The sequence below is a fragment of the Mus caroli genome, chromosome 10 (genome assembly GCF_900094665.2).
Source record: "Mus caroli chromosome 10, CAROLI_EIJ_v1.1, whole genome shotgun sequence".
Classification (NCBI taxonomy): Eukaryota; Metazoa; Chordata; class Mammalia; order Rodentia; family Muridae; genus Mus; species Mus caroli.
This window is the reverse complement of record NC_034579.1, coordinates 74,588,114-74,613,829: the sequence shown is the minus strand read 5'-3', so window position 1 is coordinate 74,613,829 and position 25,716 is coordinate 74,588,114. Positions and strand designations below refer to the sequence as shown.

Sequence of the window (25,716 nt, the reverse complement as noted above, 5' to 3'; positions counted from 1 at the left end):
TTAGCCTCCCATGTACTATTTATTTATTTTTATTTATTTATTTTTTGAGACAGGGTTTCTCTGTGTAGCCCTGGCTGTCCTGGAACTCACTTTGTAGACCAGACTGGCCTTGAACTCAGAAATCCACCTGCCTCTGCCTCCCCAAGTGCTGGGATTAAAGGCATGCACCACCACTGCCCAAGATTTTTTTATGTTTATTTTTATTTCATGTGTATTGGTGTTTTGCCTGCGTGCATGTCTGTGTAAAAGTGTTGGGTCCCCTGGGATTGGAGTTTCAGACAGTTGTTAGCTGTCCTGTGGTTGCTGGGAATTGAACCTGGGTCCTCTGGAAGAGCAGCCAGTGCTGAGCTCTCTCCAGACTCCAAGATTTTTTATTAGTTTTTGTGACAGGGTTTCTCTGTATAGCCCTGGCTGACCTGGAACTCACTCTGTAGATCAGGCTGGCCTCGAACTCAGAAATCTGCCTGCCTCTGCCTCCCGAGTGCTGGGATTAAAGGTGTGAGCCACCACACTCGGCCTTTTTTTTTTTTTTTTTAAATCAGAATCTCATGGTCTCAATCCTTGTATGTAGCAGAGTGTGACCTAGAACTCCTAATCTCCTGAGAATGTGTGCTAGGTGAGTACGACCCGCTGAGCCTCCCACCCAGACACCAGGGTAGAAAGCTCCCGCAGACCAGGTGACTTCATCACTTGCTTGTAAGTGGAGCTCTTGGTAGTTGGAGGAAGCAGAGGCAGCTCAGCCTGACAACATCCTGTCCCGAGCAAGAGGCACAGGATGCTGAGCGAGCAGATGACAGCTGCCCTCACCCTGCACTGGTATTCTTGGAGACTGTGGTTACAAACGGCTTCCTCCTAAGAGTGGCAGGATGCCCAGCCCCCCACCCCACCCCAGCCATGGTAGTTTCCCTCTAAGGGGACAGGATAGTCTGGGTCATCCAGCAGGAACCGGCCTTGGAAGACTCAATGCTGTTTATTTCTTGATGTTGCTCCTGGAGCTAGGGATGCGTGTGAGAGCCGTAGGCGCTGCCCTGCCAGAGTTCACCTTGTTTTAGGATGTGCCTGCGCAAAGTCCTGGGCCTCAGCTTCATGTCTAAAAAGTGGAGTTGGAATTGAGCTGCCATGTGCTTTACTTTGGATGCCACTTGACTTGATCTTCCCTATATGTAGGAGGGAGGCCATCACTGACATATTGACTTAATTATTGATGCCTGACCTGTACGCAGAGTGGAAGAGGGCATTACTGACTGTGAGATTAACTGCTAATCTTTGCCCTATGCAAAGAATGGAGGAAGATATTTGTCCATCAGTTAATTTGTGATGCCCACCTTGCCCATAGAATGGAAGGCATTGGCTGGCAGATTGCTTGCTTAATGCCTGTCCTATGCAAAGCATGGAGGAAATCATTTATCAATTGATTGGTGATGTCGGCCCAGAGATTGTTAGAATGAGTGGTTGGTTGATTGGTAATGTCTGCATTGGAGGGAAGAGGCAAGTATGTTTTATCTACTTACCATCCTGAGAAAAGGTAGACTCTGGCAAGGAGCTCTCCCCAACCCCCCAGATTCTGACAACAGTGTTTCTATATATAACTTTCCTCTATTTCCCCATTTTAAAGCATTCCAGTGCTTTCTAAAGATTAGAGGAACCGTCCTAAATGAAATTCCAGGGAGAAACTTCCAAATTAGCGCCCACTGACGGAACCTCTTCCCAAGTTAGAGATGAACATGTTCTGCACTGTGTCCCCAGCATCCTGTCCAGCCAGCAGATAAGGTAACAAGGACACTAGAAATAGAGATGTGACTGGAATGCACCAATAAAGAACAGCTCAGTGCAGAGTGCTCCAATATACCTGTTATCCCAGCATGTAGACAGCTGAGGCAAAAGTGGAGCAGTGGCACTTGAAAGGCAAAGGCAGAAGGACTTCTGTGAATTCAAGGCCAGCCTGGTTTACAGAGTGAGGTTTCAGAAGAGGCAGGGCTACACTGAGAAATCCTGTCTTGACATCCACTACCCCCCAAAAAAGGTGGATACAAGACAATTAAGGTGGATGTAAGACAGTCACAAGTTCAAGGCCAGCCTGTGCTACAGGAGGCCTTGTTTTAAAAAAGCAAACCACCAGGTGTGGTGGTCACATGCCTTTAATGCCTTTAATCCCAGCACTCGAGAGGCAGAGGCAGGTGGAGTTCTGAGTTCCAGGCCAGCCTGGTCTACAGAGAAACCCTGTCTCGAACCCCCCCCCCCCCAAAACCAACCAACCAACAAAAAATGAGAAAAGATTAAAAAGAAGGCAGAGACTGGGTCACAGTGTGGGATTGTATTAGGGACTTTAGGGACAGGGCTCAGTGTGGGAGGCCAGTGTGAATGGAGCAAAAAGGGACCTGAGCTATTGTTCCAGGAAGGGCACTACTCAGGAGAGGACACCGGGCCACTTGGTCTGAGAAGTCCATAGTGTCCCTTGGTAGCTGAAGGCAGGGTGTCACCATAACCATGGAGAGAGGATGGGGTGGGAACTTTAGAACTTCGGGGTTACTATCCCTGGTCCTGCAGCAACTGTCACTCCTATGTGTGGTAATGGGTTGTGTGTGACACAAGCTTACAGGGGCCAGGTAATGGTGGCACAAGCCTTTAATCCCAGCACTTGGGAGGCAGAAGCAGGTGGATCTGAGTTTGAGGACAGTCAGGACTATACAGAGAAACCCTGTCTCAAAAAAGCAAAAACAACAAAACAAGCTTACAGTAAGCTGGTGCCCTGTGGCAAGCTTGTCTCCATTCTGTGGAACGACACAGAGGGCAAAGAATAAAGAGGGATGGCCCCAAAGTGGCCACTTTGTAGGCAAGTCCATCCCTGCCTGCTTCCAGTAACACATGGCAGCCAACAACCCTTGTCCTTGTAGACACATTGCCCCATCTCCCTGTCTGTGGTTGTCCTCACAGCAGGCACCTGTCTGCCTCCCTGCTTTTTAATGGCATCAGGCAGTTGGGTGTCCAGGACTACCCTAGCAGCAGGTTCAGTAAAGCTCTGCAAAGACCCCATTTCCATGGGTGCTCCCATGAGCACCTGCCTTTTCTGAAGGATTTTTGAGACAGAGTCCCATGTAGCCTAGGCAGGCAGGCTTTGAACTTGTTATGTAGTCTTATTTTCTGGGAGTGTGTATGTCACTAAGTATGCTTAGCATGCAGGTAAACAGTAGAACATGGTGGGGCTTGCCTATGACCCCAGCCCTGGGGAGGCAGAGGCAGGAGGATCCTTGGAGCTCACCGGCCACTTAGCCAAATCTGTGAGTTTCAATTTCAGTTCAGTGGGAGATGGTCTCAAAAGAGCAAGGTGTGTGGCAACAGAGAGCAGCAGTGATGCTGACCTCTAGGCTCCACCCTGCGCATGCTTTCCCATCCACAGATAGAGGCTCTGCTGCAGAAAGAGAATTTATTTCCAGAATATTCTCACATAACAAAACCAACTATGGTGTGTGGTGCCCAGGGGTGGGCAGGGAAGAGCCGCAGGTGGCTGAAGGGTGTCACCTATGGCGGGCACTTGACTCCATCTCCATGACACGATGGGGTAGAGGGCAAGTGCCCCGACAGTTTGGCATGATACTGGCACACGGGCCTGTGGGGAGGCCTGGTGACTTGGCTGGTAACATCTGGTCACAAGGAAGAATATTGAGTCCAATGTCATCAGAGGTGCTGTGGACACTCCAAAACTCAGATTGGGTCTCCTGGCAAGGCCACAGCTATCCTGGGAAGGCAGAGGGTGTGGGGAGAAGTAAAGGTCTCTCTAAGGCACAGATCTATCCCGGCAGTCCTGTGGCTGTGGGTATGGCCTGCCAGGCAGCAGAGCCTGTTCCTCTCCCTCCAGTTGCCCACAGAGAGGAAGGGGGTCTCCCGGCAGCCAGAGCACCCTCAACCAAGTGGATCAGGGCCTGCGAGTGGGCAGAGGCCTATTCAGGATCCTGGGTGGTGGAACGGACAGCAGGTTGTCACTGTCACAAGGGATGGGACAAGGAAGTAGCAGGGTCCAGAGGAGCACGGGTACAGTGGATGGCAGAGCAGAGGATTCAGGCACAACCACCATGCTCCTGACTGTCCACTCACACCCATCTACACAAGCGCTTTGGCTTTATACATCTCAGCAACACAAAGGACAGGCGCTTGGAGGCTGAGGCCTCTCCTTGCACAGGCTGAGGGTTCCTACCCTCTTAACAGGTAGGAGCAGGGCAAACCCAGCCAGGCTCTGGTAGGATGACAGTGGACAATGGTTGTTGGGCAGTGCTTGCTGAGGGCTTGGGCAAGAGATGAACACAGGCCAAGGACCTCCTGGGATCCTTGAGAGATGCTCAGACCTCAGGACCGAGGGTAGTAACAGGAGACAGAGCCATGGTACTGGGGCCAGGCAGCCGCCTAAGGCCAGTGGCCTCCGCTGGATGAGTAGCTGGGGACAGTGGGGTACTCAGGCAGGCTGTTCCCAGAGAAACTGTTAAACTGGGCCTCCCTCGATGGTGGGTTCCTCCAGGTACCAGCGCTCCACTCTGTTTGTGCCTTCTGGAGGCTTCCACCAGCTCCACGGTAGATCCTGTGCACCTGGCAGGGGCAAGGATATAGAAGAGGAAGTCAGTGTACTGGCAGGGACAGGGACCCACGGTGAACTGAGTGACACTGCAGGGTAGTGCAGGACCTGGTGCACTATCTCCACACTGTCACCTGCCTCCACAGCCCACCCAATTCAACAAGCAGTCATGTGCCACCCCACTGTGCCATTTCATTATCACGCATTCATGCATGCACGTGTGTGCGTGTGACCTGTGACTGTATTTTTATGGCCCCCGGGGGAGACAGTAGTGGTGGTGCAGGGTAGGCAGGTGTGCTGAGACATAGTAGACCAGCAGTGTAAGGCAACTCTGGGGTAAACAGATGTTGTTTTTGTTTGTTTCTTTTTAAAAAAAGCTGGGGTGTGACAGTGGTGTCACACACCTTTAACCTTTTGCTCAGGAGGCAGGGGCAGGAGGATCTCTGAATTTGAGGCCAGCTTGGTCTACAGAGTGTTTCAGAACAGATAGGCCTACATAGCGAGACCCTGTCTCAGAATAAAATAAATGAAAACCCAGGCATGGTGGTGCACTTTGAATCCTCATGTGGGAGCCAGAGGCAGGTGGACCTTTGTGAGTTCAAGGTCAGCCAAGGCTAAACCATGAGGCTCGGGCTGGGATAGAGCTCACTGTGGAAAGCATGCGTCCTGGGTTCCATCCTCCCCCGGTGCCACACAAGCCAGGAGCAGTGACACAGCTGTCATCCTAGCACTCCGAGTCAGAGGTAGGAAAATCAGGAGTTCAAAGTCATCTTTTGCTACCCAGTGAGTTAGAGAACCGGCTGGGCTACATGAGACCTGCCTCCCAATTAAAAAAAAAAAAAAAAAAAAAAAAAAAAAAATCAAACAAAAACCTGCAGAGGCCCTGAAGCCAGACTGGCCCAGTTCACCTTCCCAGGCCTGCCTAGCCCACCATGGCCACATGCAGCCTCTCATCCACGTTTGGGGCCCATCCTCAAGAATTCTTCACAGTACCCTGTGTTCCTGGGCTAGCCTGGGATGTGGAGTGGCTCTGTGAAGGGGACCACCTGCCACCTCTAGCTTCAGAGGGCAGCTCTGGTACTTGGACAGTGTGATCTCCAGTGCCAGACAGGGTTGCTACTGTAAGGATGCCATGTGCCATCTTGGATTCCCTCTGTCAGCACTACAGGACCCTCAGGCTTTGCTCTAGGGCCTGGGCTGCTCACTCCTACACACACGGCAACCTCTCAAATGGATAAGTGCTCTGTGCTGGGCAGGGTGGCAGCCTGGAACATTCAAAAGGCCCTGGGCTCATCATGCCCATGAAACAAACAGTAAAAAAAAAAAAAAAAAAAAAGCTTTTAAAAAGGTTTTTCTTGGGGCTACAGAGATGGCTCAGTGGCTAAGAGCATTAACTGCTCTTCTAGAGGTCCTGAGTTCAATTCCCAGCAACCCTGGTGGTTCACAACCATCTGTAATTTGATGCCTTTCTGGTGTGTCTGAAGACATGTGTGTGTGTGTGTGTGTGTGTGTGTGTATTATAAATCTTTTACAAAAGGGGCGGGGGAGCTGGAAAGATGGCTCAGCAGTTAAGAACACTGACTGCTGTTCCAAAGGTCCTGAGTTCAAATCCCAGCAACCACATGGTGACTAATGAGATCTGACGCCCTCTTCAGCTACAATGTATAATAATAAATAAAATGTATAATAAATCAACAACAAAAAAAAGAAAGGTTTATCTCATTCCTTTCAGGCATCTCTGCCAGCTCCACAGCTGTCTATGGCAGACTTGTGCTGTCTCTGGAGGCACGTGTCCAGGGAGGGTTCCTGCAGGTCACTGTGATGTCTGGTGAACCTGGCTGGCCTGGTGGGGCTTCTGCCCTCTCCACAGGGAAGGCTCCTGTGCCTAAACTGTTGGTACCAGGACACTCTTGCCCTCCCCTGGGATCTGAGGTGTGGACACCTAAGAAGAGGGCCATGTGTCCCCCACAAACCCTGTGAATTCCCAGGAAACAAGACTCCCCATCACAGCCTGCAGCTGAAAACATGGGGTATTCTTTGTGGCTGGTGGAAGTTTTAGGATGGAGACAGAGACCAGAGGACTCACCTTCACGATAGTGACAGCCATCACAAGGGCGGACAAGGAAAACAGGATGGCTGGGACCAGCATAACCACAGCAGCCCCAACACTGATCCCAAAGAAGCCAACAGCTGCCAGCCAACCACTGCAGAGGGGGAGAGGGGATAGAGAGTGAGCAGGGCTCAGCACACTGAGAAGGGCCTGCTGTCTTCTACCATATACAAAGAGCTCTAACATCAACAAGGAATCAGTAAATAATGCCTATTCTCCTTCATATGTACAGAGCTCCAACAGAGGGGAAAAAATACCTTTGAAGGAGCCAGGCTCTGTTAAGGACCAGAAAGTGACTGACAAACCCAAAATGGTGGTTACACACAATGTAACCATTTGGCAGGTTTCAGTTCCTGGAACACTCTGTGAACAGGAACCAACATTATGTCAAGGCCTCCATGCCTCCAGCAGATGAGTATGGCGTCTTTCATTCTCCACAGGTTTCTTTTGTTGTTGTTGTTGTTTTTGTTTTTTCGAGACAGGGTTTCTTTGTAGCCCTGGCTGTCCTGGAACTCACTTTGTAGACCAGGTGCCTCGAACTCAGAAATCCACTACTTCTGCATCTCAAGTACTGGGATTAAAAGCATGCGCCACCACTGCCCGGCTATTCTCCACAGATTTTAAGTAAACTAAAACTCAAGAGATTAAATGGGTGGGGCGTGGTGGAACATGCCTGTCGTCCAAGCCCCCAGGTTGACCCCAGAGGATCAGGAAGGAGTTCAAGGTCATCCTTGTGTGTGTATACATTTTGAAGCTAGCCTAGGCTATGTGAAGCCCTGTCTCAAACATTTAACAAAACACACCTGTGACTTTTTTCCTCTTGTCTTTTTGGGACAGCGTTTCTCTGTGTAGCCCTGGCTATCCTGGAACTCACTCTGTAGACCAGGCTGGCCCACCTGGTCTCGAGTGCCAGGGTTAAAGGAGTGCACCACTCCATTTCTGGCTCATTTCTGGCTCATTTGTTTGGTTTGGGCTCCTGCACGAGGGCTGGGATTGCAGACTAGAGGATGTTTTCCTAGGCTTCTTCCCAGTACCAGGCGTGTGCCTGCCTGTGTCTGTGTGAGAAGCTGGGGTCTCTTGCTGTTGTTTAGGGCCTCACTCACATTAGGCAAGCCTTCTGTCTGCTGAACTCACTCCTTATGTAGACTAGGCTAATCTTAAAAGTCACAAAAATCCACCTGCCTTTGCCTTCCTGAGTCCTAGAATTAAAGGCATGTGCTCAGTCATGGGCACATAGATTGGTGAATGGTTGGTTATTCGTATTGGCACATGTGGAAACCCCAGTGTCTTGATGCCCACCATCCACTGGCTTGGGGGGATGGGGGGTCAGGAGCAGCATGTACAGACAGATAGCTAGGAAAAATGTCCAGCTAAAGGCCAGGGCTGCTGGGCGGCCACAGGAGGTAGCTAGGCAGGGCTCCACCCTCAGTATCCCCTTGGATCCATACTAAGACTGCCACCTGCCTATCTAAGTCAGGCACTGGTGGCATGGCCATGTGATGGGGTGGGTGACAGCCTGTTCAATGGTTACAGACTCCAGCTTCCAGGGATAGGGTGGGAGAGCATGGTTCATGAGAAAGGTAAGGAGCTGACAGGCAAGGACACCTGGGGACCTTATCTGGAAACAGAAGAAATGAACACCCAGATACAATTGCACATGCCTTCATCCCAGCACTCAGGAGCTAGGCAGGCAAACCTCTGTAAGTTCCAGGCCAGCCAAGGCTACATAATGAGACCCTCAAAAAAAAGAGGAGGGGATCTAGACAAGCCTGGGAGCAGCTGGGCAGTACCCCCTGCTGGTAGCCTATGGCACAAGCTTTTCTCTTTGCACACTCTCCTAACATCTGTCTGGAAGGCAGCCTCCACGGGCATACCCTGGACCCTTGCTGGCAGAGACTCTTACACACAGGCATACAGGAGACACACATCTTTCTGTTTTCTGCTTACCACGCGCCCCAGCCCGAGAAGCCAATGGCCTGAATGACGGTCAGCACAAACTGGGCTCCAAAGATGAAGAAGAATGCCATGAAGTTAAAGGAGCTGTCGGCTCTGCAAGTGACAAAAAATGCAGGGGTCACCCATACTCCCAGGAGGGAGGACTGAGTGTCAAGGTTCCCTTGTCCCTGATGGACTGAAGTGACTAAGGCTTTCCTCCAAGCACTCAGCCTGGGACAGCCTCAGGGGACACCACAGGCAGAACTGGAGCCCCAGTATCATGGAGAGTGGAAAAAATGCCTTGTCACCGTGAGGGTGAAGGGCCATCGGCAGGCTGCTCCTGCTTGGAAGGAAGGGGGCTTCTGGGAGTGGAAGGTGGGTCTTGCTCTGGGGCTCTCTTGCTCCTGCCATGACTTGGCTGAGCAGATATCTGTTTCTCTGAGGAGCCCTCCGGGCATTCCCCACTCTCAGTCTGTACCTCAGGTGCCACCTATGAGCAAACAACACTCGGAGAGCCAGCTTGCGGGCATCTGCCCATGGACAGATGGTGGACACAGCAGGGTCCATCTACAGGCTAGAGTACTATGAGGACCCAGACAGGTGCAAGGTTCTGGTACGCGCCACAGTCGAGGGACCTTGTACTCAAAGAAACAAACACAAAAGGCTACCAAGTATGTGCCTTCATACTAAGTGTCCAGAACAGGCCAATCCAGAGATAGGAAGCGGATCTGTGGAGGCTGGCTTCCTTTGGGGTGATAGAATCTTCTAGAAGCAAACACTGAAGCTAACCCACTGCACTTTAACACTGAGGTACTCTGTAGTCAGGAAACCACAAGGCTCACTGAAGCCATTTGGAAAACTTAAAATAGGGTAGAGGTGCTGCTGCCAGGCCTAGTGGCCTGACTTTGACCCCCACAACTTACCTGGTAGAGAAAGAACTAACCTGTGACTGCTACAGCTGTGTCATGGCACACACACACTCATGTCTCCGAGTGGAGGCCTACAATGCAGAGGCTGCAGCAGGAAGGGAACTGTGACCATACCTTCCTGCAGGGACACTCCACAGCACCAAGGGAGGGCACAGGGACACATGGCTCACAAGCTGCTTGCCTAGTATCTTACACCCTGGGCTCCATCCCAGCAACCCCAAGACAGCAGTTAGCTGCAGCCTATGGTCATCGATTGCTGACCATGACATAAATGGCCACCCACACTGAATAAGTGGAGGACAACTATTGGTAATGTGGCCGAAACCTATCCTGGATACAATTCTAAGCATGTTCACCCCATGGAGTGGGTCTAAGATTCTGTGGCCTGAGGGCCCCTAGACTAGGCTTACCGGAAGGCCTTGTACGCAGGCCGGAACCAGCACACATAACTGCAGGGAGTGAAGATAACCAGCCAGAGCAAGGCCAGGCCAAAATTGGCACCAGCTCCGCCCGCAATCCACCAGGCCAGGCAGGCCACCAGGTTCACACCCAGAGTGGCACAGTAAACTGGAAGAGGGACATAGATGGGAGAGTAGGAGGTAAGTCACCAGGGACTTCGGATAGGGCCCAGGTACCCACCCTACCAGCACATTAAGAATGAGCCTTGCACATCCCCTGGACCAAATTGCTCCTGTGCTCAGTGGGGACACTGCACTCTCTGAGTTGGGCCCGCCCACCCGGAGAGGCTCACACATCCACAGCCGGTAGATCCTCTTCACCAGCACCTGGTGCTCCACGGGGATCTCATCAGAGAAGTCCTGGTAGAAGCAGGGCTTCAGTGGCAGGAAGCGAGGCAGTGGGGGGAAGTTGTTCTCCTTTCCTGCAGGAAGGAGACCCTCAGGTAGCCTGCTACAGCCAGAAGCCTGCCTGAGCACCCTCCCTGTACTTCAGGCTATAGAGCACACAGCCCTGCAGGATTGGCCATGTCCTCTCTGGGCTGTAGCCAGAGTCACACACCAGCATTGCATATGTTTTGGGGAGTAAAGGGAAGGAAGTCACAGTCAGTATAAAGGCCCAGGGTCGGCACCCAGTGTCCAGTTGTCGGGCTAGCAAGGTAACCAGAAGAGAGAGGTAGCTAGAGGCCTCTCCACAGCCCCTAGGGGAGCGGTCAAGAGTCCTCTCAGCTGTCTAGCCCCACCCCTCCCTCATCTGCAAGCTGGATGATGGTTCTTCGGTGGCCTGTCTGTGCCTCACTGTGGTTGGTACCCAAGGTGGTACAAGGCAGAAGCCAGTGAGGCCTGGTCAGCTCTGCAACCAGCTCAGGAGTCTCACTGGGAGTGGGGAACACTACCTGGGGAACAGGTCAACTCACCTGCCATTTCTGTATCAGCTGACCTGGCACCCAGGCAGAAGGGGCCACCTGAAAGAAGACCAGTGTTAGGACTTTGGTAGCCACCGGGACCAGGAAGACCCTAACCCAGGCCACTGCTGCAGGCTCTGCTGCACAGGCCAGTCAGGTTGGCTGCTGGCTCAGTGGGTGTTGGGCCAGCCACATGTCACTTCTCAGAGCATCCCTGGAAGGGGATGGGACAAGCTACCAGCCGATTCCACCCAGAGCCTTGGAGCCAAGATGTCCTGGTCTCAGTGGCCCCACAGATGGCTCTGAGCGCCTGCTGACACATCCCTCATACACCCATCCTATCAAATCACCCAGAATAGAGCTCCCTGCCATGTGACAGGCACCTGGTCACACAAGCTTGGGCATGGAACTCATCCGTGGGCTCTCATTAGGAGCTTAGGTAGGCCCAAGGGCACCTAGCAGCTACTTTTCACAGTAGCTCAGCTCCCAGGTGCCACCTTCAAGACATGGCCAGATGTGGCCCCATGGGGTTTCAGATGAGAATGTGGCTGGGACACCCTGGTATCCAAGTTCAGGCCCTGCTCAACCAGGTGTCACTGGCACCATATCCCAGTCTCAGGTTCGGCTGCTCACAGGCCTACATCAAAGCCTCTTCCTGCCTCACCCTGCCTCCTGGTCACTGGAGGTGGCCTCAAAAGCATATCTTCCAGGAAGGGTCCCGGATTCCCTTAGAGGAGGAAGGATGGAAGTACTCTGGAGATGGAGACAGAACTCAAGCCCTGCCTCTGCTCTAGGCAGGGCCACACTTCTTGGTTCACCCAGCCTGGACCTTGCCTTTCCTGTAGGTGGCCAGAAGGTGCAGTTAACCCTGTCACCACTCCTACCAAGCAACTAGCATATGCTGGATGCTCCAGCATCCTAAGGACAAGCACCCCACTACCCTTAGACTGACTCTTCTGGAGCTCCCACCTCCCATCCTCCATCACAGAGGTACACAGGAAGGGCATGAACAGCCAGCAGGTATCCAGACACCCATGAATCCAGGAATTCTGGGACAGGCAAGGGTGCCTGCTGGGTTGTTTCTGCCCCTAGAAGCACGCAGAGCCCGCTGCACTCAGCAAGGCTGCCCATTCCCCTTGACAAGCCACAGCCTGAGGCAGATGTCGAGCCCAGCCTGGCACCTGAGTGCAAACGGCAACTTGGTTTGAGGTGTTTTATTTTCACACTCGATGGCTGTACCCTGCCCGAGCCTGGAGGACCCGGGGACTGTAAGACAGCCACTGGGCTTGTAAGCAGAGCTGAGCCCCACTGTCATCGCAGCCAGCAGAGAAGCTGCAGTCCGGAAACTGAGAGGCTCACAGTCTGGCACAGGTGGTCAGTATCCTCAGACACAGAGGGTGAGGCCCCCAGGCCATGGAGCTGCAGGGGACGCGGGCTGGCCAGGAGCAGAGAATGGTCTAGAAGCAGGTCACCAGAACTATGGGTCAGGGTCCAGCTGGCGGCACTGGTCCTCGAGAATGCCGCGGAACACCTGGAAGCGGTGGTTGAGGTCTGCCCGAGCATGGACACGGAAGCGTGTGCCCAAGGCACCATCAGGGGAGGGCGCCCCATAGAAGACTCGCTGGATGCGGGCATGGACTAGGGCCATAGCGCACATGACACAGGGCTCTCGGGTGACGTACAGGTCATAGCCAGTGCACACATAGGGCAGGCTGTCATCATCCAGCTTGCGCACGCTACCGGCTCGGGTGCCTTGAGTGGCAGTGGCCTGTGTAAAGGAGCAAGCCGGGTGGCGTCTGAGGTCACAGGAACCGCGGCCCTGCCCCTGGGCCACCAGGTCGATGCACACCATGACAGCATGCAGCAGGGGGCTGGCTACGCTGCTGCAGTCATGGCCTGTGGCCAACACGCGGTCCGAGGCTGGGTCCACCACGACGGCGCCCACTGCCCGCAGCCCCTGCGCTGCTGCCCTCTGGGCCGCACATACCGCCCGTTCCATGTGGGTTTGCATGGCGGCTCGCGCCTGCGCGGAGAAGAGTTGCCCGGCCAGCGCGCTGGTCACCTGCTTGTCTTCATGGAAGGATGTAGGCCAGTGGGCCCGTGCCTCCTCAAACTGGCTTCTGGTGAGGGGCGGCCGGGCAGGCACAGGCACCAGGAAAGGTGTGCCCAGGCCGCGTGGGTCCACGGCCGGCCTGGGGAGGAGCTCCGCCAGCGAGCGCGGGCCCGCGAAGGGCCCTGCCAGGCACAGCAGCAGATCCGATGACTGCGCACCGCCTGCACTGCGGCTGGGGCGCACCCGCTTGAGGTGGGGCTGGGCAGGAAGTGGATAGACAGCGGACACCTCCCGGAGGAGGCGGGACGTCTGGCGCTTGTCCAGGACAGGTGCAGCATAGGCCAGTACCAGCTCCACGGCCCCCGACTGCTGCTCCGACAGGACAGGGAGGGCTTGCCATTGCGCCGGCTCTTGCTCCTCACTTTCAGCCTTCACAGGCCCAGGTTGCTCTGCAAAGCCTGAGGTGGGCTCCATCCTCAACGGGGCTCGACTGTGGGAGACAGAGATGGAACTGGAGCATCATCCGTCAGCTTCAGTGGGGCGGGGGTCTGTCCTGGGATGCGGTGGGTCCCGCCAGGCCCAGGAATGAGGAGTCCAGAGCGCCAGGTAGAGTTGGCTTATTCCCCGGCCGCATAAGGAATAATCGTGCCGGGCTCTTCAGGGCTCTGACGAGGCCACGTGGTCCCAACAGACGCCGTGTTGAGGACAGTGTGGAGACAGGTATTCATTACTATCAAATCCAAAACCCACCCCATCAGCATGCACAAAGCCCTGGCTTCCAGACCCTGCCCAGTAAGCCAGGCCTGGTAGCACCCTGTCATCCCAGGAGATGTAGGGGCCAGAGGATCTGGAGCACATGGGGATTCTGAAGCGAGCCCTTTGAAGGGCTACATAAAACCTTGTCAAAAAACCAAAAAACAAAAAACACCCCAAAACCAAAAAAACAACAACAAAACCAAAACAAACAAAAATCCAGAACAGCTGCTGACATGCTTTGGTGGCTTCAAGACCTCAGGCCTATAGTGAGAAGGAGGTGAGTTCTGCCTGCTGTGTGGGGAGTGGACCTGTCTAGTGCAGCCCATGAGAGAACAGCCTTATGGGCCCTTGAGTAGGTGAGACCTGCAGAGGATGTGGCCATAGCACATGCAGATCCTGGCTCTGGCCCGGGGGCTGGTGGGCATTAGCATTCCAAACTGCTAAATGTCCCATTTTCTACACAGTGAATATATATATGGGAGAATGGGGTTCAGGACCACCCCCAAAAAGCATACAGTTAGACTGACAGTGTCCCTGGCCCCAGGTGGCTTCTATGGGACATGACCATGGTGATCTACCTGATAGCACACACCTGTCAGAACCTGGGGCAGAAGCAGGAAGGTGGCTGTAAGATGGAGGCCAGCCAGTTAGAGCTACAGAGCAAGACCCCATCTTAACCCTCTGTATCCCCAGAAATAGGTGGTGGCAGGCGTCTGATGCATCCTAGAAGAATGCAGACCCTGCCAAGAAAGGCAGGCACGTGCCCATGACTTAATTCCAGTGTGCTTAGTCAACCCCCTTCCTGCTTCAGTGGGCTAGCCTGGGAACCTGGCTATCCACTGCACCTGAGCTTTCAGTCAATGCTCATGGCCTGCTGTGCAAGCACCCGGATAAAGCTTGAGCTGACAGCTGCTGCCGCCACCACCACCACCACCACCACCACCACCACCACGCTGTTCCGCACAGGAGAAAAGCCAGGCTCCCCAGGCACCCAGCGGAGGCAAAGTTGTGGGAGCAGAGTCTCTTGGGCCTCAGAGGCTTCTCCTTGCTCAGTCAGAGCTAGACAGGGCAGGATGGCAGATCTGAGGAGGAAGGCAGCACCACCTGCCATCCGGTTCCTGCTCCCGAACCCACTCGCCATCCTTAATCCTCAGGTCATCGGCTTGGCTGACAGCCAGCTCTTTCCCACCCCTTGCCCTGACCACTAACCATAACCTACTGGCAACTAGGGTCAAGCAGTCCTGGGAGCAGCGCCTAGAATCCCCCAGGAGGGGATGGGGGGTAGCTCAATGGTGGGAATCTGCCCACCCTGCCCAAACCCTGAGGTAAATACAGAGCACCAAACAAACGAGAAGGAAATAGGGGAGAAAAGAAAAAAGTGCCCACGAGGCGACCCGCAGGGCTGTCTGACCACCATCATACCCATATCCTGCCACCCCCACCAATGTCTACCTGGCCACAGGAACAACCTATGCGATGGACTCAGGTACATCTGTTGGCTTTCAGGGCTCACCCAGCTGCCCAGGTCAACACTGGTCTCTATGGGCTAACTAGAGAGTCACGGGTGCCACTAGGAGCCCTGAGACTAGGAAGGGAGGACAGCACCAAGGGTGTCTGAGGTCCCAGTGTCACCATGGCTGCCCCTGCACAGGCCCCATGGCAGGCAGAGCCCATGAGGGGCGTGGTGACATCTGGCTTCCCAGAGGCATACACCACGCCTACAACGCACAACGCCTGCCTGGGCCACAAAGCACCACTGTCTCCAAGGCAGAAGACACAGCCTTGTTTGTCCCCTCAAGACTACAACAAGGGACAGAGAAAGATGGATGCCTTGGGGACAGACGCCAGCCTGGGCTTATGGGCCTCTGGGGAGGAGTTTAATAGCTATAGGATGGTAGCCAATGCTTGGCCAAAGGGGGCCTTCATGGTCATTGCAATAGAGGCCTGTTATGCATGCTTATTTTCCCGTTTTTGTTTTGAGACCAAGTCTCCCTATTTAACCCAGGCTGGCCTAGAGCTCATCGTGTCTAACAAGCCAGCTTCCTCCTCTGGTCACCACCTCACTCCTGTTGGGACTGAAGTGGACACCAGCATCAATAGCTCCCTTGTTTTAGGTGACAGGTGCCCACTGTACACCAGCATGGGAACAGGTTTGAAAGGGGCTCCTTGTACTACAGACAAGGACCTGTGGTCCACCAGACACTCCCCACCTCTGAGGAACCACACGCCCTCTTCATTCAACAACTGCAGGCAAACAATGGGCATTGGGTCCAGGGTCTAGGGTCCAAAAGAATGGGACCGTGGCTGGACAGGCTATAAGGGACAGGAAACATCAGGTCTGGAAGCTCAGGCCTGAAATACCAGGCACTCAATAAGCCACTAGATGGGAGTTCGGGGCCAGCTTCAGCGGTACAGGAAACCTTCCAAAATAAAAAAATGAAGTGGGCTCGGGGCAGAGCTCAGCAGTGCAGAGCCTACCTATGTCCACCAGTGAGGGGCTGAAGCTTAGGTTAGGGCCCCTTGTGAGGGGATGGGGTGTGGCGCAGGGGTAGAGTCCCTGCCTGGAATAATCCATTGAGGGGCTGGGTACAAAGATTAGCGAAAGCTGGAATCCACTTCTAAAGGGAGGGGAAGAGTAGTCCAGTGCTGGTCTAATATAACCAAAGTCCAGGACTCGATCCCTGGTACCACCAAGATACCCCAAGAAACCCCATAGGGTACAAGAGCTTAAAGGGAAACTGCACACCTGCTGTAAGGATGGTGAATAGATAACCCTGAGGCAGGGGACTGTGATGACCCGGAACATACAACCGGAAGCAGCTGGAAATCACGGGGTTTCCGGAATCAGAAGCAGGGAACACGCGTGCGCCGCAAACCAACGGCATAGGGCGCGGTGGGCGAAAAGCCCTGTGCACACGCGTACTAGCGTTGACTGCTCGCGCACGCGCACTCCTACCGCCTCTCAGGACCCGCAAAACCCTCTCAGGCTACGCGGTCTGCCCCGATAAGGCCTTCTTTCCCTGTCCACCGCCCTTGCCTTGTCGCCATCCCTGGTGCCCCATGGCGGATCCGGAACGGCGAAAGCCGAACCCCTACGGCGGCTGCTCACCTGAGGGACACCCAAGCGAACGCCACGCTTATCCAAGTCCTAGCAACCGGGCCGCCACGCCTGCTACCGCGGGGCACGACGGGAGCGTAGTTCCATGGGCGGGGCCTGCGCGATGCGACTACATTTCCCCTAAGGCCGTGCGCGTGGCTGCTTCACAAGGCCTTGCTGAGTCTAGGAGGTTTTCTTATGTGTGCTGCAGCTAGTAGAATACTGTGGCTTGAGATCCTGGGATAGCACTGAACTCGGCCCCTTTGTGACACTTTGAGACATCAGCAGAGAGAAGACTTGAGGCAGAAGGAGACTCTATGGCCATTAGTCACTCAAAGAGCATCTGCCATCATACTTCTGTAAAGTCCCATGTTGCTGGTGAACAATCACTTCTACTGCTTGGAAAGTGACTGTAGTCTGAGGTTTTAGGTCCACTCAGGCCCTTATTTTCCTCATCTGTACAATGGGTGAAACAGATATGAGAACTTCTGAATAAGTCTGGGGCTGGGGTGGTTCATGGAGTGTTTGCCTAGCACCCAGGCGAACCTGGATTCCATCCATAGCATTCCTGATGGCACAAGCTGGTCATGCCAACACTCTAGGGGTGGATACAAGAGATCAAAAGTTCAAGGTGGTTGGGGCAAGGGCCTTTAACCCCAGCACTTGGGAGGCAGAGGCAGGCAAATCTCTGGGAGTTCCAGGACAGATCCTGTCTTTAAAAAACAAAAACAAAAGATGAAAGAAAATAAATGAACAAGTAATAGAGGCAGGAGAGATGACCTAACATTAATACTTTTTAGTTAATTATTGTTTTAGATAAAGAGTTTCACAGTGTAGCTTTATCTGCCTAACATGTTATTCCCAGGCCAGAGTCCCTGAGTCTCGCCCAGGGCCCTTCTTCCTCTATGGCTTAGGACATAACCAGCAGATTGCCTGGCTGAGCCCTAACCAGCCTGGAAGGTAGAAAGTGGCACCAGAGAGCCTGGGGTTGGCTCCAGGATCAGCCTGTTTGCAATCTTCTAGGCCTGTCTGCCAAACACAATCTTTCTGGAATAAGGAATGTCTTGTGACCAGCTTATCAGAGCACAGTAGGTCCCATGAGATTGGTCTATGGCTGCTTGCAAGACAGATAAGTGGATGTGACTAGCATTACAAAGCTAGAACCCAAGCTGGGTGGTAGTGGCCCATGCCTTTAATCCCAGCACTTGGGAAGCAGAGGCAGGCAGACTTCTGAGTTTCTACAGCGTGAGTTCCAGGACATCCAGGGCTATACAGAGAAACCCTGTCTCGAAAAACAAACAAAGAAACAAACAAACAAAACGAAGCTAGAACCCTTAGGTACAGTGTCTGGCTTCTAGGAAGCCATGTGAACCAAGGGTCTTGGGAAGAAAACCAAGTTTTGGGTCATCACACCAAAACAGGGCCACCAGGAAACCCATGTTGTTTCTTTAATATTTTTTGACTAAGCCCAGGTCCTTAGAAATGCTATGCCAGGAGCTGTAGAGATGGCTCTGTGGCTGAGAGCACTGGCTGATCTTCCAGAGGATGAAGGTTCAGATCCTAGCACCCACATGGTGGCTCACAGCCATCCCTAACTCCAATTCCAGGAAGTCTGATGCCTTTTCAAAACATCAATGCTCATAAATTTTTTTTAAAAAAAGTTATCTTTAAAAGATGTTATACAGGGGGCTGGTGAGATGGTTCAGTGGGTAAGAGCACCGACTGCTCCTCCAAAGATCCTGAGTTCAAATCCCAGCAACCACATGGTGGCTCATAACCATCTGTAATGAAATCTGATACTCTCTTCAGTATTGGTATGCCTTGCCATCCCATCTATTGAGCAGACTGTAGGCTGTGCTGTAGGTTCCAGGTCCTGAATTGTCACCTTTGAGTCTCTTCTGCTGCTGTAAGTAGTCCCTCACCCATGCTCTCATAAGTAACCCCAATAAAACTAATAGTTCACCAAGTTAGACTTTGGTAGTGTCCTTGGTTTGGGCTGTGACTGTTCCTGTTTGAAGTGAACAGATAATTGTTCACTTATCTTGAGGAAGAGTGTCTCATTCTATCCTCCCAGTGGATTCTAGGCAGGAGGTCTACCTCTGAGCCACATCTCAACGCCAATTTGTCCTTTTAACTTTTATTTATTATTATTTTTTTAATTTACCAGGCAGTGGTGGTACTCACCTTTAATCCCTGCACTCAGGAGGCAGAGGCAGGAGGGTCTCTGTGAGTTGTAACTCATAGCCAGGACTACATAGAGAAACCCTGTCTCAAAAAATTGGGAGGCCGGGCGTGGTGGCACACACCTTTAATCCCAGCACTGGAGAGGCAGAGGCAGGTGGATTTCTGAGTTCAAGGCCAGCCTGGTCTACAAAGTGAGTTCCAGGACAGCCAGGGCTATACAGAGAAACCCTGTCTCAAACCTCCGGCCCCAGAAATTGGGGTGTTGGTGTGGGGAGTACAAAAAGGGCTGGGAACCTGGTCAGGGTGGAGCCCTGCCTAGAATTTCTCTGTAGTAGAGGACTATGGTCATGGTCAGGGGTGGAGCCTTGCCTAGAATCTCCCAGTGAGGGGCTGAGGGCGTGGCTCAGTGTGATTGCTTGCCTGCTTTTTAAAATACCTTTTGTTTGACCACCAAAAGACAGAGGGGTATAGATTTCATGGCCTGGGTGTGAGGGTAGGAGTGATCCCCAGTCTAGGGAAGCAGCTGGGGTTCCTCTGCCCCTCCTGCACTGCCTGTCCAGTCCATCAGCCATCTGCATGACACCTCTCTGTAGTTCTATTTTAACAATTCCCTTCTGACAGGTCAGTGGTGGCGCATGCCTTTAATCCCAGCACTTGGGAGGCAGAGACAGGCAGATTTCTGACTTCGAGGCCAGCCTGGTCTACAGAATAATGAGTTCCAGGACAGCCAGGGCTACACAGAGAAACCCTGTGTCGAAACACCCCCTCCCAAAAAAAAAAAAAGATTTCCCCACTTCCTGCCTTGCCTCTACACTCTACAGGAACCATCCCACTCCCAACCCCTTGAAATCACCCATGATCTGGGCACATCTAGATATGAACTCTTAAAATGCAGCTTCAAGGCACAGCCTCCAGTTGGACACTTGTGACACCCAGAACTTGGAACCTGCTTTATAATATGGGAAAAGAATCGTGGGGTGGTGGCTTTATGCCTGTGATCCCAGCCAAGTCAAGAAGAACACTAAACTGAGTCCAGCCTGTGTTGCAGCATATTTGCTCCCAGCTCAAACCCAGAGACTGTGAACTGGAAAAACCTGTTTCCTCTTGTGGTGTGGCTCAGCCCTAACACACACCTTTAACCCAAGGCTTCTGGTAAACAAGAGTCAGGTAAAGTGAAGCTAGGTCACGAGGGGGAGCCAACAATCAACAGACAGGGAGTGAACCCAAGAAAACCCAGGAAAGAGGAAGGAGAGGCTCTAAGTTGAAAGGCAAGTGAAGGAAGAAAAGGGCACAGTATTGGTATGCCTTGCCATTCCTTGATGGTCATTGTGTGTTGTGACTTCATATAAAGAAACACACCAAAAAACTTGTGGTGGTGTTCTGGCAGTTACCAGCTGTTTCTGAGGATTCGGGCAGATCGGCAGAGCAATGTAATACAAACTCAGGTGGAGTATTGCAAGGACAGACTCAAGTACTTTTCTGCTGAGGCACGGGTGGGAAGACACATACTGCTTGGAAGAAGTATAAATAAGACTCAAAGGACAGTGGCTGCAGGCATGCCTAACTAGCTTTATGACACTTCTTGGTCTCCAGTCTTTGTGCCTTCCTCTCCGCTGATCTTCCCTTCTTTGAGAGAGGCATGACAGAATTTCTGGCATCTCTGCTGGTCCTGGTTGCTCCTGCTGACTTGTAGAGCTTTGGTGGAGACTTGGCTGTTTCTGCTGGCTAGTGCCACTGCTGCTGGTGTGTGTGTGGTGTCTACTGAGTGGACTGGGCTGAGAACAGCGAAGATTGGAATCACCCCAAAGAGCTATTTCTAAACGGGTCCACTTCCTCTGTATCCTAATAACCTTTCCTTTCCACTACCTCTGGTAGTAGTGGGCTAGGAGGGAGGTTGAAGCATTTAGGAACCATTATTAAGGCTGGGCGCGGTGGCCCACGCCTTTAATCCCAGCACTCAGGAGGCAGAGGCAGGCGGATTTCTGAGTTCCAGGCCAGCCTGGTCTACAAAGTGAGTTCTAGGACAGCCAGGGCTATACAGAGAAACCCTGTCTCGAAAAACCAAAAAATAAAAAATAAAAAGAACCATTATTAAAAGTAGGATTTGGGGGGCTGGTGAGATGGCTCAGTGGGTAAGAGCACCCGACTGCTCTTCCGAAGGTCCAAGGTTCAAATCCCAGCAACCACATGGTGGCTAACAACCATCCGTAAAGAGATCTGGCGCCCTCTTCTGGAGTGTCTGAAGACAGCTGCAGTGTACTTACATATAATAAAAATAAATAAATCTTAAAAAAAAAAAAAAGTAGGATTTGGGGCTGGAGAGATGCCTCAGCAGCTAAGAGCACTTCCAGCTAAGACTGCTCTTTCAGAGGTCCTGAGTTCAATTCTCAGCAACCACATGGTAGCTCAAAACCATCTGTAATGGGATCTGATGCCCTCTTCTAAAGAGAGTGACAGTGTACTCAAATATATAAAATAAATAAATGCTTTGCCTGCCACACCATCCCAGAGCCAGTGTTTTGATTTCTGATATGTCTCTGTGCAGTTCTGGCCTTGACCTTGTGCGTCCTCAGCCTCCTTCAGAGCACTGACATTTTGGGTGTGTACTGCTATGTCTGACTACAACAGTGAAATTTCCTTTTACAGCACGTCCCAGGGTAGGTGGGCAACACTGTGAAGAGAGGGCACATGCTTCATGGAGACAGAGGGGAGCTCAGTCGTATTCTACCAACTGTGGTCTGGTGTCCCTGGTCATCCGCACCCCCAAACACCCCCTCCCATTTCCTTCACTCCCTGTGGGTTTCTCCCGGGCAGAGCTTGGCTTTCTGGCTCAGCAAGCTGTGGCTCCTCCCAGTCCTGAGTTCCAGGGCTCTGGAGGGATTTACAGGGTTGAAAGAAATCCCCAGGTTCCAAGCTTAATGGTGTACCTTTAATCCTGGCTTTACCTAGGCAGAGGCAGGTCGATTTCTGTGGGCTTGAGGGCCAGCCTGGTCTACATATCGAGACCCTGTCTCAAAACAAAAGAGAAGTCACCTGGAAAAGAAGTGTCTGCTTTAATGACCTTTGGATCTGAAGTAATCCAACAGCAGATCCAGACAGCCCTGGGCAAGCCTGGGGACATGGCTGGAAGTCTTGGGCAGTGGTGGCAGAGCTGTACAGAGCCCAGGTGGATTATGTTTTTTGTTTGTTTGTTTGTTTTTTTGAGACAGGGTTTCTCTGTATAGCCTCGGCTGTCCTGGAACTCACTTTGTAGACCAGGCTGGCCTTGAACTCAGAAATCCGCCTGTCTCAGCCTCCGAAGTGCTGGAATTAAAGGCGTGTGCCACCACCACCACCACCCAGCTAGGATTCTGGTTTTGTAGTAGCAGTTTATCTCTGCAGAGCAGATATGGGGACAGCAGGGGACATGGAGACAGACAGGGACATGGAGGCAGACAGAGGGACATGGAGACAGACAGAGGTACATGGAGATAGACAGAGAGACATGGAGACCTACAGGGACATGGAGACAGACAGAGGGACATGGAGACAGACAGGGACATGGAGATAGACAGAGAGACATGGAGACAGACAGAGGGACATGGGGACCTACAGGGACATGGAGAGAGTCAGGGAAATGGAGGCACACAGAGGGACAGGGAGGCAGACAGAGGGACATGGAGACAGCAGCCATCACCACCCAGTTTTTTTTTTTTTTAATTTATTTAAGTTTTTTGTTTTGTTTTTCAAGACAGGGCTTTTCGATGTAGCTCTAGCTGTCCTGGAACTCCTTCTGTAGACCAGGATAGTCTCAAAGTCAGAGATCCACCTGCCTCTGCCTCTGAAGTGCTGGGATTAAAGGAGTGTGTCACCTCGCCCGGCTGCAGTATTTGTTTTTAAATTTTATTATATTTATTCATTTAGTGTTTGTGGGGATGTGGCATTAAGAAACTCCATGGAGTCTGTGCTCTTCTCTGGCACGTGGCTCCCAAGAACTGATATCAGGCCTGATGTCTCTCCCTCTTCGCACTAAGGTAGCTTCCATCTCACTGGTCTCTCTTGTTACTCTATTCATTTGCACCTGTATTTATTTAGGTCGTTATGTAATATGCATGTGTGTGGATGCACACACGGAAGCCAGAGGACATCTGTGGGAGCTGCTGGTTCTCTCCCACTATCTCCGGTGAGCCTGGAAATCAGGTGACTTAGTCCACAGGTGTGTACACAGTAGTTGGTTTCCCCCACTGAACCATCTCACTGGCCCAGTGTGTGACCTTTTATTTCTTTTGTATGTGTCTGCAGGCATGCCATGGTGTGGCAATCAGAAAACAGCCTGCAGTAGTCAGTTTTTCTTTTGTGGGAGTCTTAGGGATTGAACTCAGGACTGCAGGCTTGTTGGCAGGTGCCATCTTGCTTGCCCATGCCATTTTCATAGAGTGTTACATATAAATGTGGGTGTGGTGTGGAGCTGAGTGCCTGGAATCTCAGCCTTCAAGAGGCAGGCATTGGTAGGGCACCCCTTTAATCCCAGAGCTGGGGAGGCAGCAGCAAGTGGCTTCTGGGAATTGGAGGCCAGCTAAGGCTACATAGTGAGACTCTGTCTCAAATAGATAATGGATGGATGGATGATTAGATAAGAGAGATAGATGGATAGAGAATGGATACATAGATAGATAGACAATGGACCAATGGATAGATAAATGGATACTTGAACAAAACTGACTGGAGATGAGGTTCAGTTGCTAGAGTCCTAGTGTAGCATAAAGCCCTGGGCCAGGGACTCCTGTTGTCCCAGCAATTGGGAGGCTGAGGCAGGCAGATCAGGAGTTCAACACAGCTACCCCTCTGTATGTGTTCAGATCAAGCCCATTTGGGCTATATGAGACTTGTCTCAAAAGAGGTTGGGAATGGGGTGGGGGAGAAAGGAATGAGAATGTAGTCTGCAGAATGTGGTGATGGCCACCCCTCACTTCAGTAGTCCAGTGGCGGACTATTCAAGAGTTCAATACTACCCTAGGCCACCAGAGATGGTGTCCTCTCCCGCTGGAAAAACAACTTGACTCAACCTCACACGGTAGCTCATGTCTGTCAGTCTAACACTATGGTGGTTGGGGCAGTAGGATTGTGGCGTGAGAGGGCCTAGGCTAAACTGTTATGCCCCGAGTCTGTGGGAAACCCAGATGAGCCCAAAAATTGTGAAGTCTGATGCAATTTGCAAAAGAGTCTTTTTTTTATTACCATTTTGAGTCTAGACTCGGATTGCAAGCCTCCACTGGCATGTGATAGTGAGCCCAGAAAGCATTGAGTTTATTTATTTATTTATTTATTTTGTTTTTTTCGAGACAGGGTTTCTCTGTATAGTCCTGGCTGTCCTGGAACTCACTTTGTAGACCAGGCTGGCCTCGAACTCAGAAATCTGCCTGCCTCTGCCTCACGAGTGCTGGGATTAAAGGCGTGTGCCACCACACCTGGCTTTATTTTTTTATTATTTTCCTCATTTACATTTCAAATGCTATCCCCAATTCCCCCCTATAGCCTCCCTGCCCTGCTCCCCAACCCACCCACTCCTGCTTCCTGGCCCTGGCATTCCCCTGTATAGGTACTTGGTCTTTGATGGCCGACTAGGCTATCCTCTGCTACATATGCAGCTAGAGACAGGAGCTCTGGGGGGTGGGAGTACTGGTTAGTTCATATTGTTGTTCCTCCTATAGGGTTGCAGACCCCTTTAACTCTTTGGGTACTTTCTCTAGCTCCCTCATTAGGGGCCCTGTGTTCCATCCAATAGCTGACTGTGAGCATCCACTTAAGCATTGAGCTTATATACAGTGCAGTATGCTTGAATTCCTTGAATGCTTAGGGTGAGGAAGCAGGAATAGGCAGCAGGTAGTAACTCAAACAGGATACCTTTTGGTGGGACGGGACTTAAGCTGGGAGGGGGATTAAGGAGTATCTTTTGTGGGGTTATCAGGAACTAATTTTTTTATGGCCAGCCATAACTGTCTGTGACCTCCGATTAACTTTTCTATATGATTTAAACCTGGGCCCTTGATCTTGTGTTTGTTACTTCTTTTTTGTTTCTTTTTTCTTTCTTTTCTTTCTTTCCTGTTTTGTTTTTTGAGACAAAGTTTCTCTGTGCAGTCCTGGTTGTCATGGAACTCACTCTGTAGACCAGGCTGGCCTCGAATTTAGAAATCTGCCTGCCTCTGCTTCCCAAGTGCTGGGATGAAAGGCGTGTGCGCCACTGGGCTGAGTTTGCTAAGGTCCCAAGGACAGGTATCTGGAGAGTTCCCCCGTTTAACAGAGGGAGAGCTAGTTTTTGCGATGCAGAGGCGGGGCGGTTGTCTCAAGCTAGCATTTGGCTCCTCGGGGTGTTTTCATTAAGGGGGTGGGGGTGGGGGTTTATGGGCAGTGCCATTCTAATGCCAGGCTGGATTACCTTGGAGAGGCCAGGGAGGGGATGATGCAGTGCAGAAACCAGCAGCCTACACATTGTGCTTGCCTTGGAAGGGTGGGAAGATGGGAGCTTTTGTGGCGGGGGGGGGGGGGGGGGGGGGGGGGGGGGGGGGGGGGGGGGTGGGGGGGGGGGGGGGGGGGACGGGGACGCAGAGGCAAACCGTCTGTACACAACAGTGCAGTCTCTTTGGTGAGGCTTCCAAGAAGCAGGACAATTAACTGCACAGAGTTAGCATCAGTAATTTGAAGGCTACAACAGAACTACACAATGAGTTCCAGACTGGCCTGATCTATAG

General features: G+C 52.1%; 2 protein-coding genes across 3 annotated transcripts; both read right to left on the bottom strand.

The window, feature by feature from the left end:
• Positions 1-3,410: 3,410 nt before the first annotated feature.
• On the bottom strand, positions 3,411-16,896 carry Scamp4 (secretory carrier membrane protein 4). Of its 2 annotated transcripts, none has more exons than XM_021174877.2 (7): positions 16,817-16,896; positions 10,911-10,958; positions 10,290-10,418; positions 9,949-10,105; positions 8,622-8,723; positions 6,651-6,768; positions 3,411-4,578 (listed from the first exon to the last, which is right to left on the bottom strand). In XM_021174877.2, the coding sequence occupies exons 2-7, from the start codon at positions 10,915-10,917 to the stop codon at positions 4,399-4,401; spliced, it is 693 nt and encodes a 230-aa protein (XP_021030536.1). In that variant the 5' UTR covers positions 10,918-10,958; positions 16,817-16,896; the 3' UTR covers positions 3,411-4,398. The 2 variants fall into 2 exon arrangements, with proteins under 2 accessions (XP_021030536.1, XP_021030535.1); XM_021174876.2 differs by lacking the exon at positions 16,817-16,896 and adding an exon at positions 16,454-16,769.
• Adat3 (adenosine deaminase tRNA specific 3) lies at positions 11,434-13,814 on the bottom strand. The gene has a single exon (XM_021174875.2). It carries the CDS (start codon positions 13,423-13,425, stop codon positions 12,376-12,378), a length of 1,050 nt encoding a protein of 349 aa, XP_021030534.1. The 5' UTR covers positions 13,426-13,814; the 3' UTR covers positions 11,434-12,375.
• Positions 16,897-25,716: the final 8,820 nt, after the last annotated feature.

Coding starts and splice junctions, on each gene's coding strand:
- Adat3 (XM_021174875.2), bottom strand. CDS start 13,425: ATGGAGCCCACCTCAGGCTTTGCAGAGCAACCTGGGCCTGTGAAGGCT.
- Scamp4 (XM_021174876.2), bottom strand. CDS start 16,592: ATGCCGTTGGTTTGCGGCGCACGCGTGTTCCCTGCTTCTGATTCCGGA. Junction 10,959..16,453: donor ATTCACCATCCTTACAGCAG/GTGTGCAGTTTC, acceptor GTCTTCTTTCAG/GTGGCCCCTTCTGCCTGGGT. Junction 10,106..10,289: donor GATCTACCGGCTGTGGATGT/GTGAGCCTCTCC, acceptor TCCCTCTTCCAG/TTTACTGTGCCACTCTGGGT.